Source organism: Babylonia areolata, chromosome 27, assembly GCF_041734735.1.
Source record: "Babylonia areolata isolate BAREFJ2019XMU chromosome 27, ASM4173473v1, whole genome shotgun sequence".
Lineage (NCBI taxonomy): Eukaryota > Metazoa > Mollusca > Gastropoda > Neogastropoda > Buccinidae > Babylonia > Babylonia areolata.
This window is the reverse complement of record NC_134902.1, coordinates 6269625-6284624: the sequence shown is the minus strand read 5'-3', so window position 1 is coordinate 6284624 and position 15000 is coordinate 6269625. Positions and strand designations below refer to the sequence as shown.

General features: G+C 43.3%; 1 protein-coding gene across 1 annotated transcript in view; it reads left to right on the top strand.

The window, feature by feature from the left end:
• Positions 1–15000, top strand: part of LOC143301569 (atrial natriuretic peptide receptor 2-like) — an 82167-nt gene that overhangs the window by 57218 nt on the left and 9949 nt on the right. Inside the window, exons 21-24 of the mRNA XM_076615950.1 lie at positions 1–14; positions 5193–5385; positions 6580–6742; positions 10404–10514. The exon at positions 1–14 is cut by the window's left edge and continues 127 nt beyond it. Of these exons, the coding sequence (XP_076472065.1) occupies positions 1–14; positions 5193–5385; positions 6580–6742; positions 10404–10514 (481 nt within the window). The remainder of the gene's footprint in view (positions 15–5192; positions 5386–6579; positions 6743–10403; positions 10515–15000) is intronic.

The following is a 15000-nucleotide window of genomic DNA, read 5'->3' as shown; positions in this document are numbered from 1 at the left end:
CGGATGCTGCCACAGTGAGTCACTTCCTGTTGTTGGCTTTCTGTCGCTTGGGGCTGTGTGGGCGTGTGGTGGGGGGTGGGGGGTGGTGGGGGATGGGTGTGGGTGTGTGTGGGGGGAGGAGGGGGGGGAGGGGATGGATGTGTGTGTGAGTGTGTGTGTTCGTTCTTTTGTTTAGCGTCTTTTCACTATCAGTGATATTAGACGTTAAAAAAAAAAAAAAAAAAAAAAAAAAAAAAAAATTAAAGGGGTGGGGTGGGGTGGGGTGGGGGTGGGGGGGGGGCATGGGGCATAACTAACATGCTATTACATTTAACAGTAACAATTCAATAATAATAATTTAAATAATCAGAAACCATTAACACAATTCTGAAGTGCATTAAAGGAATGTAGAAATAGGGCTATGAACTAATGCCTGTGAAAGTTCGACCATAAGAACCTCGTCGGAAATAACTTTACAAAAATCATCTGCAGAATTATTATTCTCTTTGAAATACTTGGGCAAGAAGGTACGTAACTGCTGGCAGTGAAACAAACAATGATGCAAGCTGAACTGCTTACCACAGATGCATGTAACATTTTTACTATACTTTATCTTCAGCGCATCAAGTTTTATACGGAAGAAAGTAGAGGTTATTAATCTTATATAGCAAGCTGATGGATTCGGTATCTTTTCTTTAATAATATTCTCGGGGAATAATGTTCCTTTATGGTTTAAAAACTTTAACTTCCATCGGTTATGAAATCGACCCCATGCTGATTTTTCTAACAAAGTGTATGCCTCTTTTACGGAGAGACGGACATGTATTTTTGTCGATTTTTCTGAATCTTGCGCTCCTCTTTTAGCTGCTTTATCAACAATTTCATTGCCAAGAATGCCCACATGAGAAGGCACCCAACAAAAACTGACCTCAGTCCCTTTAATCCTTAAACAATGTACCAAATGATTTGCCTCAATAACTAAGTCAGGTCTTGTTTCAAGGCTGAATAGTTCTAGAGCATAAAGTACTGATTTGGAATCAACAAAGAATGCTATTTTCGAGAAAACTATTTGATGGCTCACTAAGTAGTTCAGAGCTTGTATAATAGCAATTAGCTCAGCTGTGAATATGGAAAGGTGTTTTCCAATAAAGTAAGATTTTTCAACTTTAAAGGCAGGAATATAGAAAGCCGCACCAGCGTTTTTGTCATCAAGAACAGATCCATCTGTAAATACATGGAGATGATTCTGATATTTTTCTGTTATATGAATTCTGGCAGTACTTGTCGTGATATTGATGTTTTCTTCCTTTTTTGTTTCAGAATAAGTGATATCAAAATCCGCTTTCAACATTTCCCAAAAAGGAACAGGAGAATGATGTGGTTTTGCAGCTAACTCTTTCATGTTAACTTCAGATTCTTTTAACAGATTTGAAATGTAAGTTGCAACTGTTTCTTGTGATGAGATGGCTTTAGCTCTTTTAGGAAAATCAATGTCTGATCTTACTGTCAGTTCATCAGCAATGAAATTTTTTGTCATTGAAGTGTACCTCACAGCGAATTTTGCTGTTGCTAACTCACGATGTTCATTTAAGGGAAGAATTCCGGCTGTTTTGTATGTTTCCTGATTGGATGCATGAGAGGGCACTCCGAGGGCAATTTTGATAGCCTTACAGTCTACACTTTGAATCTTTTGTAATAGATATTTAGGTGCACTGAAAAATATTTCTTGTGCATAGGTTATCTTAGATCTTACAAGGGCCATGGCAAGATGAATCAATGTTTTTGTATCCATTCCCCAGGGTAAGCGGCTTATAATTTTCATAAAATTGATACTTTTCCTTGCCTTTGTTAAGATGTAATCAAAGTGAATGTTCCATGTCAGCTTTGAAGTAAGATAAACGCCTAAAAACTTCACTACCTGTTTATAATCAATGACGTCACCAAGTAATTTAAAAATGGGTGTGCTAGATGGGTTACCACCTGAATTAAACAACATCATACATGTTTTTTCAGTCGACAAAGCTACACCATTTTCAAACATATAGTTACCAATGTTATCGAGATCAGACTGATACAAACGACGTATATAATTCTGTGCTCTTTGTGGCGTTGACTTTTTTAGATTGACACCCATCCACATACATATATCATCAGCATACTGTACTAAAACTATACGATTTGACAATGCCTTTGGTAGATCCTGAATAAGAATATTAAAGAGAATAGGGGCTATAACTGAGCCCTGTGGAATTCCCATGTCAAGTTTATGTGGCAAAGAATAATGTGTTCCCACCCTTGCTTGAATAATTCTATTAGATAAAAAACTTTTAATATACTCATAGAGATTACCAGATATTCCAACTGATTTCAGTTTGAATAAAAGACGTTTATGCCAAACCTGATCATAGGCTTTTTTTACGTCAAAAAACGTTGCGAGGACACTTTTTCTGCGGGCAAACTGATGTTTTATTTGAGTTGTAATCTTTACTAGGTGTTCGACCGTTGATCTTCCTTTTCTAAATCCAGCCTGGTTCACTGGAATGATATTGTATTTTTCGCAGTAAGTTATAATTCTAAACAGGACTATTTTTTCCATCAATTTACAGACATGCGAGGTCAAAGCAATAGGCCTGTAACTATTTTTATTACGTTTAGGTTTTCCTGCTTTTAAAACCGGTACAACTATTGATGTTTTCCATATCTGTGGTACAGTTCCAGATGTCCAACATTTCTGATATATTTTGTGTAGGAAAACGATACAATTTTTTGGGATGTGTTTTAGCATCACATTCGATAGTGCATCGATTCCAACTGAACTTTTTTTATTGCCAAGGGAAGCTATAGCGGTTTGTAACTCCTCATACGTAATAGGAGAATTAAACCACAAGTCATTTTGCGGAATGGGATCACTGTATAAAGCACTATTTTCTTCCCTGTCTCTGTGTGTTTTACACTCAGGTGATAAACCTTCGTATTTGCTATTTTTCACAAACATTTCAACAAAGATTTCTGCCTTTTCCTGATCTGATAGAAACTTGTTTTGTGAGTCATTTGATATTGGGCAACTTGGTAACTTTATTCCATTTTTCATTTCTTTCATTTTTGTCCAAACTTTATTAAAGTCTTTATGATCTGAAATTTCTTGTGAACAAAATGATGACCAATGATCTTTTTTAGCTTGGGCTACAGTCATATTACTCTGAGTGTTTGCTTTCTTCATTTCTTTGTGGTTTGGGGGCTTACTGTCCGCGAGGTAGTTCTTAAATGTTTCTTTCTTGTAACTAACTGCCTTTTCACATGCATCATTCCACCAGACATTGCCTGAACGGTCACCTGACTTCACAGCCTTTACTTTTGGTATCGACATATCAGCTGCTGATAACACAGCTTCTGTAAAATTTGAATACATTACATCTACACTCTCATTCTCAAGTTTTTCAAAATCGTGAGAGGTAAGAATGTTTTGAAATAAATCCCAATTTGCATTTTTATATTTATATTTTGGAATTATGTCGACGTTATTATCAGGCTGATTATCATCATCAGCGATTGTAATGATGATAGGCACATGGTCGCTTCCCAATGTGTCTTTATGTGTTTCCCAGGTACATGATGGGACTAGCTCCGGGGATATTAGTGTCAGGTCAATTGCTGTTGGTCTGTGTTTTGAGACGTCAGGAATTCTAGTAACACTACCATCATTCATAAGATAAAAGGGGCTGTCAGTGATGTTTTCTATTAACCGATTGCTTGTTACAGTTTTACAGTCCTTTTCCCAGAATGGAGCGTGAGCATTGAAATCACCAGCTATTACCCATTTACCAGGCTGTTGTTCTTGTAATGTTCTAAGCCACTCAGTATTTCGATCGTTTGGACCTTTCGGAAGATAAACGGAAAGTACGTTAAGATTTAGCTTGTTGCTAAATTTTACTGTAGCTGCACAAGAGTGTATGTCAAAGCTTGCAATAGACTTTAAAACAGGAGACTCACATAGACTATACTGTAATTCCCTAAGTATATAAATAGCAGTACTTATCTTCTTGCCCTCGTTCCCAGTTTCATATACTGGTGGAAAATAATAATTTGGAAGTTTGGGAAGCTTACATGCACTGATATTAAGTGACTGCAGAATCAAAACATCACACTTACTTGATGCTAGAAAATGTTTCAAATAGGCCAGGTTAGATTAGTGTGTGTGTGAGTGTGTGTGTGTGTGTGTTGTTATTGTCGTTGCTGTTGTTGTTGTTTTTTGTGTGTGTTTTGTTTTTGTTGGGGTGGTGGTGGTGGTGGTGGTTGTTGTAGTGGTGACGGTCGTGGTGGTGGTGGTGGTGTGTGTGTGTGTGTGTGTGTGCGTGCGCGCATGCATGTGTGCGTGTGTGTGTATGTGTGCGCGTGCGTGTGTGTGTGTGAGAGAGAGAGAGAGATCTTCAGTTTAACGTCTGTTCACTTACCATTGTGCAGGACGGTGGCGGAGGACTAGAAAAAAAGACGATGACATGTGTGTGTGGAGTGTCTTACCATTGTGCAGGACGGTGGCGGAGGACCAGAAAAAAGACGATGACAAAAATGTGTGGAGTGTCTTACCATTGTGCAGGACGGTGGCGGAGGACCAGAAAAAAAAGACGATGACATGTATGTGTGGAGTGTCTTACCATTGTGCAGGACGGTGGCGGAGGACCAGAAAAAAAAAGACGATGACATGTATGTGTCGAGTGTCTTACCATTGTGCAGGACTGTGGCGGAGGACCAGAAAAAAAGACGATGACATGTATGTGTGAAGTGTCTTACCATTGTGCAGGACGGTGGCGGAGGACGAGAAAAAAAGACGATGACATGTATGTGTGGAGTGTCTTACCATTGTGCAGGTCGGTGGCGGAGGACCAGGAAAAAAGACTGACATATATGTGTGGAGTGCCTTACCATTGTGCAGGACGGTGGCGGAGGACTAGGAAAAAAAAAAGACGATGACATATATGTGTGGAGTGTCTTACCATTGTGCAGGACGGTGGCGGAGGACCAGAAAAAAAAGACGATGACATATATATATGTGTGGAGTGTCTTACCATTGTGCAGGACGGTGGCGGAGGACTAGGAAAAAAAAAAGACGATGACATGTATGTGTGGAGTGTCTTACCATTGTGCAGGACGGTGGCGGAGGACCAGAAAAAAAGACGATGACATATATATGTGTGGAGTGTCTTACCATTGTGCAGGACGGTGGCGGAGGACCTGAAAATGGGGAAGCCGGTGAAGGCGGAGTGCTTTGATCAGGTGACCATCTACTTCAGTGACATCGTTGGCTTCACCAAGATCTGCTCCCAGAGCACGCCCATTGAGGTGGTCAACCTCCTCAACAGTCTCTACACGCTCTTCGATGACATCATCACCCGTTATGACGTCTACAAGGTGTGTTGAGGGGTGTGGGGGGGTCGCGTGGAAGGGAGGTGGTGTGTGTGTGTGTGTGTGTGTGTGTGTGTGTGTCCGTGTGTGCTCGTTCTTTTCTTCAGCGTCTTTTCACCGTTCGTGATATTAGACGAGTAGTTTATGAGTTACATTACATTACATAACATTTCATTACAGTATGGTACAATACAGTACAGTGCAGTACAGTGCAGTGCAGTGCAGTGCAGTGCAGTATATTACAGGTGCAGTTGATCAGTGAAGCCTACAGGCTGGTGAACGGATGCTACATTACATTACATTACATTACATTACATTACATATGGAGATGATCAGTGAAGCCTACAGGCTGGTGAACGGATGCTACATTACATTACATTACATTACATATGGAGATGATCAGTGAAGCCTATAGGCTGGTGAAGGGATACTACATTACATTACATTACATTATATGACAGGTGGAGACGATCGATGAAGCCTACATGCTGGTGAGTGGACATGACATTACATTACATTACATTACAGGTGGAGACGATCGATGAATCCTACATGCTGGTGAGTGGACATTACATTACATTACATTACAGGTGGAGACGATCGATGAATCCTACATGCTGGTGAGTGGACATGACATTACATTACATTACAGGTGGAGACGATTGGTGAAGCCTGCATGCTGGCGAGCGGAAATTACATTACATTACAGTTGGAGACAATCGATGAAGCCTACATGCTGGTGAGCGGAAATTACATTACATTACATGACAGATGGAGACGATCGGCGACCCCAACAGGTTGGTGAACGGACATTACGTTACATTACAGGTGGAGACGATCGGCGACCCCTACAGGTTGGTGAACCGACATTACATTACATTACAGGTGGAGACGATCGGCGACGCCTACATGCTGGTGAGCGGACATTACATTACATTACATTCCATGACAGGTGGAGACGATCGGCGACCCCTACAGGTTGGTGAGCGGACATTACATGACATTACAGGTGGAGACGATCGGCGACGCCTACAGGTTGGTGAGCGGAAATTACATGACATTACAGGTGGAGACGATCGGCGACGCCTACAGGTTGGTGAACGGACATTACATTACATTACATGACATTACAGGTGGAGACGATCGGCGACGCCTACATGCTGGTGAACGGACATTACATTACATTACATTACATTACAGGTGGAGACGATCGGCGACGCCTACATGCTGGTGAGCGGCCTGCCCAAGAGGAACGGCGACAACCACATCTGTCAGATCGCAGACGCCTCCCTGGACATCATGAGCTCCATCGGCACCTTCAGCATCCCCCACCTGCCCGACCGGAAGCTGCACATCAGGATCGGTCAGTCTGTCTGGCTGGCTGGCTGTCTGTCTGTCTGCCTGTATGTCTGCATTGTTAGTTGTCTACATCAGGGATCGGTCAGTCTGTCTGTTTGTCTGTCCCTCTGTCTGTCTGTTTGTTGTCTAAATCAGGATCGGTCAGTCTGTCTGTCTGTCTATCTGTATCTCTGTCTATCTGTATCTCTGTCTGTCAGTATGTCTGCATTGTTAGCGGTCTGCATCAGGACCGGTCAGTCTGTCTGTCTGTATCTCTGTCTGTCTGTGTCTCTGTCTCTTTGTTTCTCTGTTTGTTTGTATGTCTGGATTGCTAGCTGTCTACATCAGGATCGGTCAGTTTGTACGTATGTCTGTCTGTGTCTCTGTCTGGCTGTCTGTGTGTCTGTCTGTGTCTCTGTCTCTGTCTGTCTGTCTGTGTCTCTGTCTGTCTGTCTGTGTCTCTGTCTGGCTGCCTGGCGTGTTAGCTGTCTGCATCAGGATCGGTCAGTCTGTCTGTCTGTCTGTATCTCTGTATCTGTCTGTCTGTGTCTCTGTCTACCTGTGTGTCTGTCAGTTTCTTTGTCTGTCTGTATCTCTGTCTGTCTGTATCTCTGTCTGTATCTCTGTCTCTTTGTTTCTCTGTTTGTTTGTATGTCTGGCTTGTTAGCTGTTTACATCAGGATCGGTCAGTTTGTATGTCTGTCTGTGTCTCTGGCTGTCTGGCTGTCTGTATTGTTGGCTGTCTACATCATGGATCGGTCAGTCTGTCTGTCTGTTTGTCTGTCTGTCTATCTGTTGTCTACATCAGGATCGGTCAGTTTGTTTGTTTGTCTGTCTGTCTGTATCTCTGTCTATCTGTATCTCTGTCTGTCAGTATGTCTGCATTGTTAGCGGTCTGCATCAGGACCGGTCAGTCTGTCTCTGTCTGTCTGTATCTCTGTCTGTCTGTGTCTCTGTCTCTTTGTTTCTCTGTTTGTTTGTATGTCTGGATTGCTAGCTGTCTACATCAGGATCGGTCAGTTTGTATGTCTGTCTGTGTCTCTGTCTGCCTGTATGTCTGTCTGTGTCTCTGTCTGTCTGTGTCTCTGTCTACCTGTATGTCTGTCTGTGTCTCTGTCTACCTGTATGTCTGTCTGTCTGTCTCTCTGTCTGTCTGTGTCTCTGTCTGGCTGCCTGGCGTGTTACCTGTCTGCATCAGGATCGGTCAGTCTGGCTGGCTGGCTGGCTGTCTGTCTGTATCTCTGTCTGGCTGTGTCTCTGTCTACCTGTATGTTTCTCTGTCTGTCTGTATCTCTGTCTGTCTGTATGTCTGGTTTGTTAGCTGTTTACATCAGGATCGGTCAATTTGTATGTTTGTCTCTGTCTGTATCTCTGTCTGTCTGTGTCTTTGTCTGCGTGTATGTTTGTCTGTCTGTGTCTCTGTCTACCTGTGTGCCTGTCAGTTTCTCTGTCTGTCTGTATCTCTGTCTGTATGTATGTCTGGCTTGTTAGCTGTCTACATCGGGATCGGTCAGTTTGTATGTCTGTCTGTGTCTGTATCTCTGTCTGTCTGGCTGTCTGTATCTGTCTGCCTGTATGTATGTCTGTGTCTCTGTCTGGCTGCCTGGCTTGTTAGCTGTCTACACCAGGATCGGTCAGTTTATCTGGCTGTCTGGCTGGCTGTCTGAGTCTCTGTCTGGCGCGTTGGCTGGCTGCCTGGTTGTCTGTCTGTTTGCCAGTCTGTATGTGTGCGTGCCTGTCTGTCTGTGTCGGTCTGGGTTGGTGGTTGACTGCTGTGTGTGTGTCTGTCTGTGTGTCTGTGTGTGTGTGTGTAATCTTTAGCTGAACATGATCAGTTCCATTGGAACCTTCAGAGTGTGTCAGTCTGTATCGGACTCACCCACTCATTCTCTCTCTTTCCGTTGCCGTATTGATGTGATGTGTGTCGATGTCACATGCTTAAATAATTATCATATGGATTATACGTACTTTGTTTCCTGTGAACTGTTTGTTTCCTGTGTACTGCTCAAACCTTGGAGACGAACAGCTGGAAGAAATAAAGGCACAGTACCCGCCTGCCACATGGACCTTTTAACTCACTCAGTACGGCCAGTCCTCTCTTCTCCTCTACACAGACCCCTCAGATGTCCAGTGGGTGTCTGAATGACCCAACCTTTAGCTTCCGTCGTCAGAATTGTGGTATTCTTTGTCAACATTCACCTCTTCAGTATAAGAGCCTTCCGCTTGCAATATTTTGATGATGGTAATTGGGGTGAAACGCTGTTAACGTCGTCTCTTTCGCCGTTCGTATGGAGAGAGTTAAGCAAATGACAAAGTACCAAAGTGCCGCTTATCCCTTAGTAGTGTAGTTTGCTTCAATTACGTTTTTTTTTTTTCTTTTCTGTTCCATTTTATCTGTTTTGCACTGTTTTTGTAACTGATTGCCCCAGCTACGTCACTAGAGCTTTGCAGCTGATAACATTGAACATTTCAGTGCTCAGTGTTCTCCTTCTGTCAAGTAATCGCAAACTACAAACTGAGAAAGGGAGACACATGAACATACCACAAGAAGCAAGATTGTGTCATCTATGTGACACGAATCGAGTGGGAGACCAATACTGCCACTTTGTCATGGAATGTCCTGCATTTCAAAATCTCCGCAATCAGTATTTACCTAAGTATTACAGAACACGTCCCAACCTCTACAAATATGCAACATTAATGCCTATTAGTAGTAAGAAAAACTTGCTAAATTTTGCTAAATTCATTAAAGGTTTTAACGTGTTTCGTTCCGAGGCAGTTTCAGTCTGGATTCTTTATCACTTATGCCTTAGCTGAACTTGTTGAACAGAAAATAGAATAATGACATGTGTTAATCTTGACACTGCACCCCGTACATATCCCTTTGTAATTGCATGATCATATTTTTTATATGACTTTGTCCTTCCTGTATATATCAAACCAGTTCCAGTATTTCTGGTAAATGGGTGCTAAAATAACAAATCATTGTGTATTTTATTTTGTTACGCCATGTCATTGTTATTGCTATGCTCCAACTAACCCCTCAGTTCCCAGTTCAGGCTCAACTAGTCAGATACAGAGCCGTATTGTAAATCTAAGTTGTGATCTGTGCATCTGTCTATGGAGTATTGCTTTCGCTATTTCTATTGCATTGTATCAGACTGATGATTACATTTGGCCTTTTATTTTATTTCTTTTTTTTCCCCCATTTGTATTATCCCCCCTTTTGTTTCTTCTGTTTAAATTATCTTCGCTCTTCCTCTGTGGCCGTCATCCTGTTATTGTCATGTTTCCTTGTTTCTCTATGACTCAAAAGAGTTAATGGGAATAAACAAACTCTGAAACTCTGAAGCTCTTCCTGTGTGGCCGTCATCCTGTTATTGCCATGTTCCATTGTTTCTCTAGGACTCAAAAGAGTTAACTCTCTCCATACGAACGGCGAAAGAGACGACGTTAACAGCGTTTCACCCCAATTACCATCATCAAAATATTGCAAGCGGAAGGCTCTTATACTATAGACGTGAATGTTGACAAAGAATACCACAATTCTGACGACGGAAGCTAAAGGTTGGGTCACTCAGACACCCACTGGACATCCGAGGGGTCTGTGTAGAGGAGAAGAGAGGACTGGCCGTACTGAGTGAGTTAATGGGAATAACCAAACTGTCTGAAACTCTCTGTCGCAGGGATCCACAGTGGCTCAGTGGTCGCGGGAGTGGTGGGGCTGGCCATGCCCAGGTACTGTCTGTTCGGAGACACCGTCAATACGGCGTCCAGAATGGAGTCCACAGGACTGCGTGAGTTCCTGTGGGTGTGTGTGGGTGGGGCGAGGGGTGGATGGGTGGGTAGATGCTTGTGTGTGTGTGGGAGCGGGGGGGGGGTTGTACATGTGTGGGTGTGTGCATGCGTGTGTGTGTGTGTAGAATATGTCTTTATTACCAAGTGTACCGGGGTCACAAGGAATATTGGGGGTGTGGGGGGGGGGGGATAGTACATAACAAGATACGAACATAAATCGAAAATCATACACAAACACAGATACAGTAGAAATAAGATACATACACGTGCATATCAATATAAAAACTTGTGCATACTCACGCATGCACGCACTGCACACACACACACACACACACACACACACATGCACGCACTGCACACACATGCACGCACGCACACACACACACACACACACACACACACACACACACGTTTGAACACAAGCTACATATTACATGTGGATGGGGCTGATGACTAGATATTCAGGTAGGTGGTTGTTGGTTGCACAATTCTATTTATCACACTGGATTAATTCAAGAGACAGGGCACTGACTGCTTTGGGGAAAAAGCTATTGGCGAAGCGATTGGTTTTCGTCCTTATACTTCTGTACCGTCGACCAAAGGGATGGGGTGGATGGGTGGGTAGATGCATGTGTGTGTGTGTGTGTGTGTGTGTGTGTGTGTGTGTGTTGCATATGGGCTGAGTCTTGATTAGTGTGCCCCGAGCAGTTATTTTTTTTGTAACCATTGTTCCCTTATTGATGCTGATTGACGGGCGCAATAGCCGAGTGGTTAAAGCGTTGGACTTTCAGTCTGAGGGTCTCGGGTTCGAATCTCGGAAACGGCACCTGGTGGGTAAAGGGTGGAGATTTTTCCAATCTCCCAGGTCAACATATGTGCAGACCTGCTTGTGCCTGAACCCCCTTCGTGTGTGTACGCAAGCAGACGTTAAAGATCCTGTAATCCATGTCAGCGTTCGGTGGGTTATGGAAACAAAAACATTCCCAGCATGCACACACACCCCTCTCCCCCCGAAAACAGAGTATGGCTGCCTAAATGGCGGGGTAAAAAACGGTCATACACGCAATAGCCCACTCGTGTACATACGAGTGAACGTGGGAGTTGCAGCCCACGAACAAAAAAAGAAGAAAAGATCCTGATTGTTAGCGTTTTGGTCCTTTTTGCTACGGAAGAAGAGTGCATTATAAGTGCCCATTAGTAGCAGTAATAGATAAGATAAGATAAGAATAACTTTATTATCTCCAAATGGAGAAATTTGATCAGGTGCATTGTCACAACATAGACAAGTAAACAACATGGGGACCATAACTGTAAAAGTCAACAACAGCTTTTACGAATATTACGAAGATACAAATGTAAAAAATATCACATACACCGTTTCATACATATATCCACACACTGCAGGTAAGAATAAAGATAAATTGCGGAAAACCGCAACCAGATAATCAGCACACACCCCACCCACCTACGCCCCACCCACCCCACACACGCGGATTACTTGATTAAACAAGAGTAATAAACATATATTCTCAAATAAAAGCATTTCACATATTCGCTTTTAAAACATTGCAGTTGGTAGTATGTGTGTGCCCGATTGTCCATGTGTACAGTGATGTGTGTGCTGGAACTTAGAGTGTATACTTGTGACGGAGAAAGTGGAGGAGGAATAACGGTGTATAATGGAGGGGGTGGGGGTGGAGGGGGGATGTGAGTGTTGGGCAGTGAGTTTTCTCTTTTTCGTCATCAACACCATCATTAAGATTGTCATCATATCATTTGCATATTGGATACTGTTTTCCTCTGGTCCTCTTTTCCTCCTCCTCCTCCTTTTCCTCCTCCTCCTCCTTTTCCTCCTCCTCCTCTTCCTCTTCCTTCTCCTCCTCTTCCTCCTCCTCTTCCTCCTCCTCCTCTTCTTCCTCTTCCTCCTCTTCCTCCTCCTCCTCTTCTTCTTCCTTCTCCTCCTCCTCCTTTTCCTCCTCCTCTTCTTCCTCCTCCTCCTTTTCCTCCTCCTCTTCTTCCTCCTCCTCCTCCTCCTCTTCCTTCTATGCATCTGTTGTATGATGCTAGTGTTACCAGCTTCTAAAAGTGACCTAAGTGGAGTGATGGCCTAGAGGTAACGCGTCCACCCAGGAAGCGAGAGATTCTGAGCGCGCTGTTTCGAATCACGGCTCAGCCGCCGATATTTTCTCCCCCTTCCACTAGACCTTGAGTGGTGGTCTGGACGCTAGTCATTCGGATGAGACGATAAACCGAGGTCCCATGTGCTAGCATGCACTTAGCGCACGTAAAAGAACCCACGGCAACAAAAGGGTTGTTCCATGCACCGTTCTGTAGAAAAATCCACTTTGATAGAATAAACAAATAAAACTGCACGCAGGAAAAAAAAATACACAAAAAAAAGGGTGGCGCTCTCAGTGTAGCGAGGCGCTGTCCCTGGGGAGAGCAGCCCGAATTTCACACAGAGAAATCTGTTGTGATAAAAAGAAATACAAATACAAGTATGACATGTTTGTGTTCTGTTAATCATGCCGCACAGATTGTATATGGGACGTACTATGTTCATGTAATGACCTGTAGTATGTTTGTATATTGACTTAATATGTTTGTATATTTTACTTACTATGAGGTGTGGAAGGTATGTGTACGTATTGTGTTCATGTAATAACCAACCTATGCGCTGTGCAATGTTTTATGTATTGAACTTACGTGATATGAATACTTATATAGCGCCTATCCTCAGTCAATCCTCAGTCGAAGACCAAGCTCTAAGCGCTTTACAAACTCCGCGTCATTTGCGCAACAGGCTGCCTACCTGGGTAGAGCCGACTGACGGCTGCCATTGGGCGCTCATCATTCGTTTCCTGTGTCATTCAGTCAGCTTTCAGGCACACACACATACACACTCAGACAGACATGTAAAAGTTTTCGTGCATGACCGTTTTCTTTATTTACCCCGCCATGTATGCAGCCATACTCCGTTTTCGGGGGTGTGCATGCTGGGTTTGATCTTGTTTCCATAACCCACCGAACGCTGACACGGATTACAGTATCTTCTTCTTCTTCTTCTGCGTTCGTGGGCTGCAACTCCCACGTTCACTCGCATGTACACGAGTGGGCTTTTACGTGCATGACCGTTTTTACCCCGCCATGTAGGCAGTCATACTCCGCTTTCGGGGGGTGTGCATGCTGGGTATGTTCTTGCTTCCATAACCCACCGAACGCTGACACGGATTACAGTATCTTAAAGTGCGTATTTGATCTGTTGCGTGCGTAAACACACGAAGGGGGTTCAGGCACTAGCAGGTCTGCGCATATGTTGACCTGGAAGATCGAAGAAATTATCCACCTTTTACCCACCAGGCGCCGTTACCGAGATTCGAACCCGTAGTGCTCAGATTGAAAGTCCATCGCTTGGCTGTTGCAGTATGGGATGTCTATGTAGTTGTTGACCAGAAGGCATGTCAGTGTGGTGTTTTCAACCACCAGTCCCGCGAGGATTGTTTGCAGAAATAGGCACCATATACTTACAAGGCCCACATCAGTGGTACCCGGACAACAGGAGGTACCAGAGCCACAACCGTATGAACCTGCGGCTCAGAAATGGAGTGACACTAAAACTTCGTCACAATTTTTTTCATTTCAACATAAAAATTCACTCCTGAACTGTTTTCACAAAATGTGCAGCCAATCCAGACAAGAGCTAAATCGCTGTCTCAACTAACTACCGAAAACAGTACACATGTTATAACCCCCCGAAAACGGAGTATCGCTGCCTACATGTCGGGGTGAAAATGGTCATACACGTACACTCGTGTACATACAAGTGACCTTTGGAGTTGCAACCCATCAACGAAGAACAAGAAGGAGGGGAACACACCTTCTACTAAATCAAAATCACCATCTCAAAAAAAACTACCTCATCCATTTTCACATCATTCCTCCTCAGCGCTTTCACATTTCCTGACACAGTGTGATAGCCCAACTAGTATAGTATGTCTGTTGTGTTGATATCATGCAGTATAGTATGTCTGTTGTGTTGACCTCATGCAGTATAGTATGTCTGTTGTGTTGACATCATGCAGTATAGTATGTCTGTTGTGTTGACCTCATGCAGTATAGTATGTCTGTTGTGTTGACCTCATCATTATAGCATGTCTCTGTGTTGACATCATGCAGTATAGTATCTCTGTTGTGTTGACCTCACGCAGTATGTAATGTCTCTGTGTTGACATCATGCAGTATAGTATGTCTGTTGTGTTGACATCATGCAGTATCGTATATCTGTTGTGTTGACCTCATGCAGTATAGAATGTCTGTTGTGTTGACCTCATGCAGTATAGTATGTCTGTTGTGTTGACCTCATGCAGTATAGTATGTCTGTTGTGTTGACATCATGCAGTATAGAATGTCTGTTGTGTTGACCTCATGCAGTATAGTATGTCTGTTGTGTTGACCTCATGCAGTATAGAATGTTGTGTTGACCTC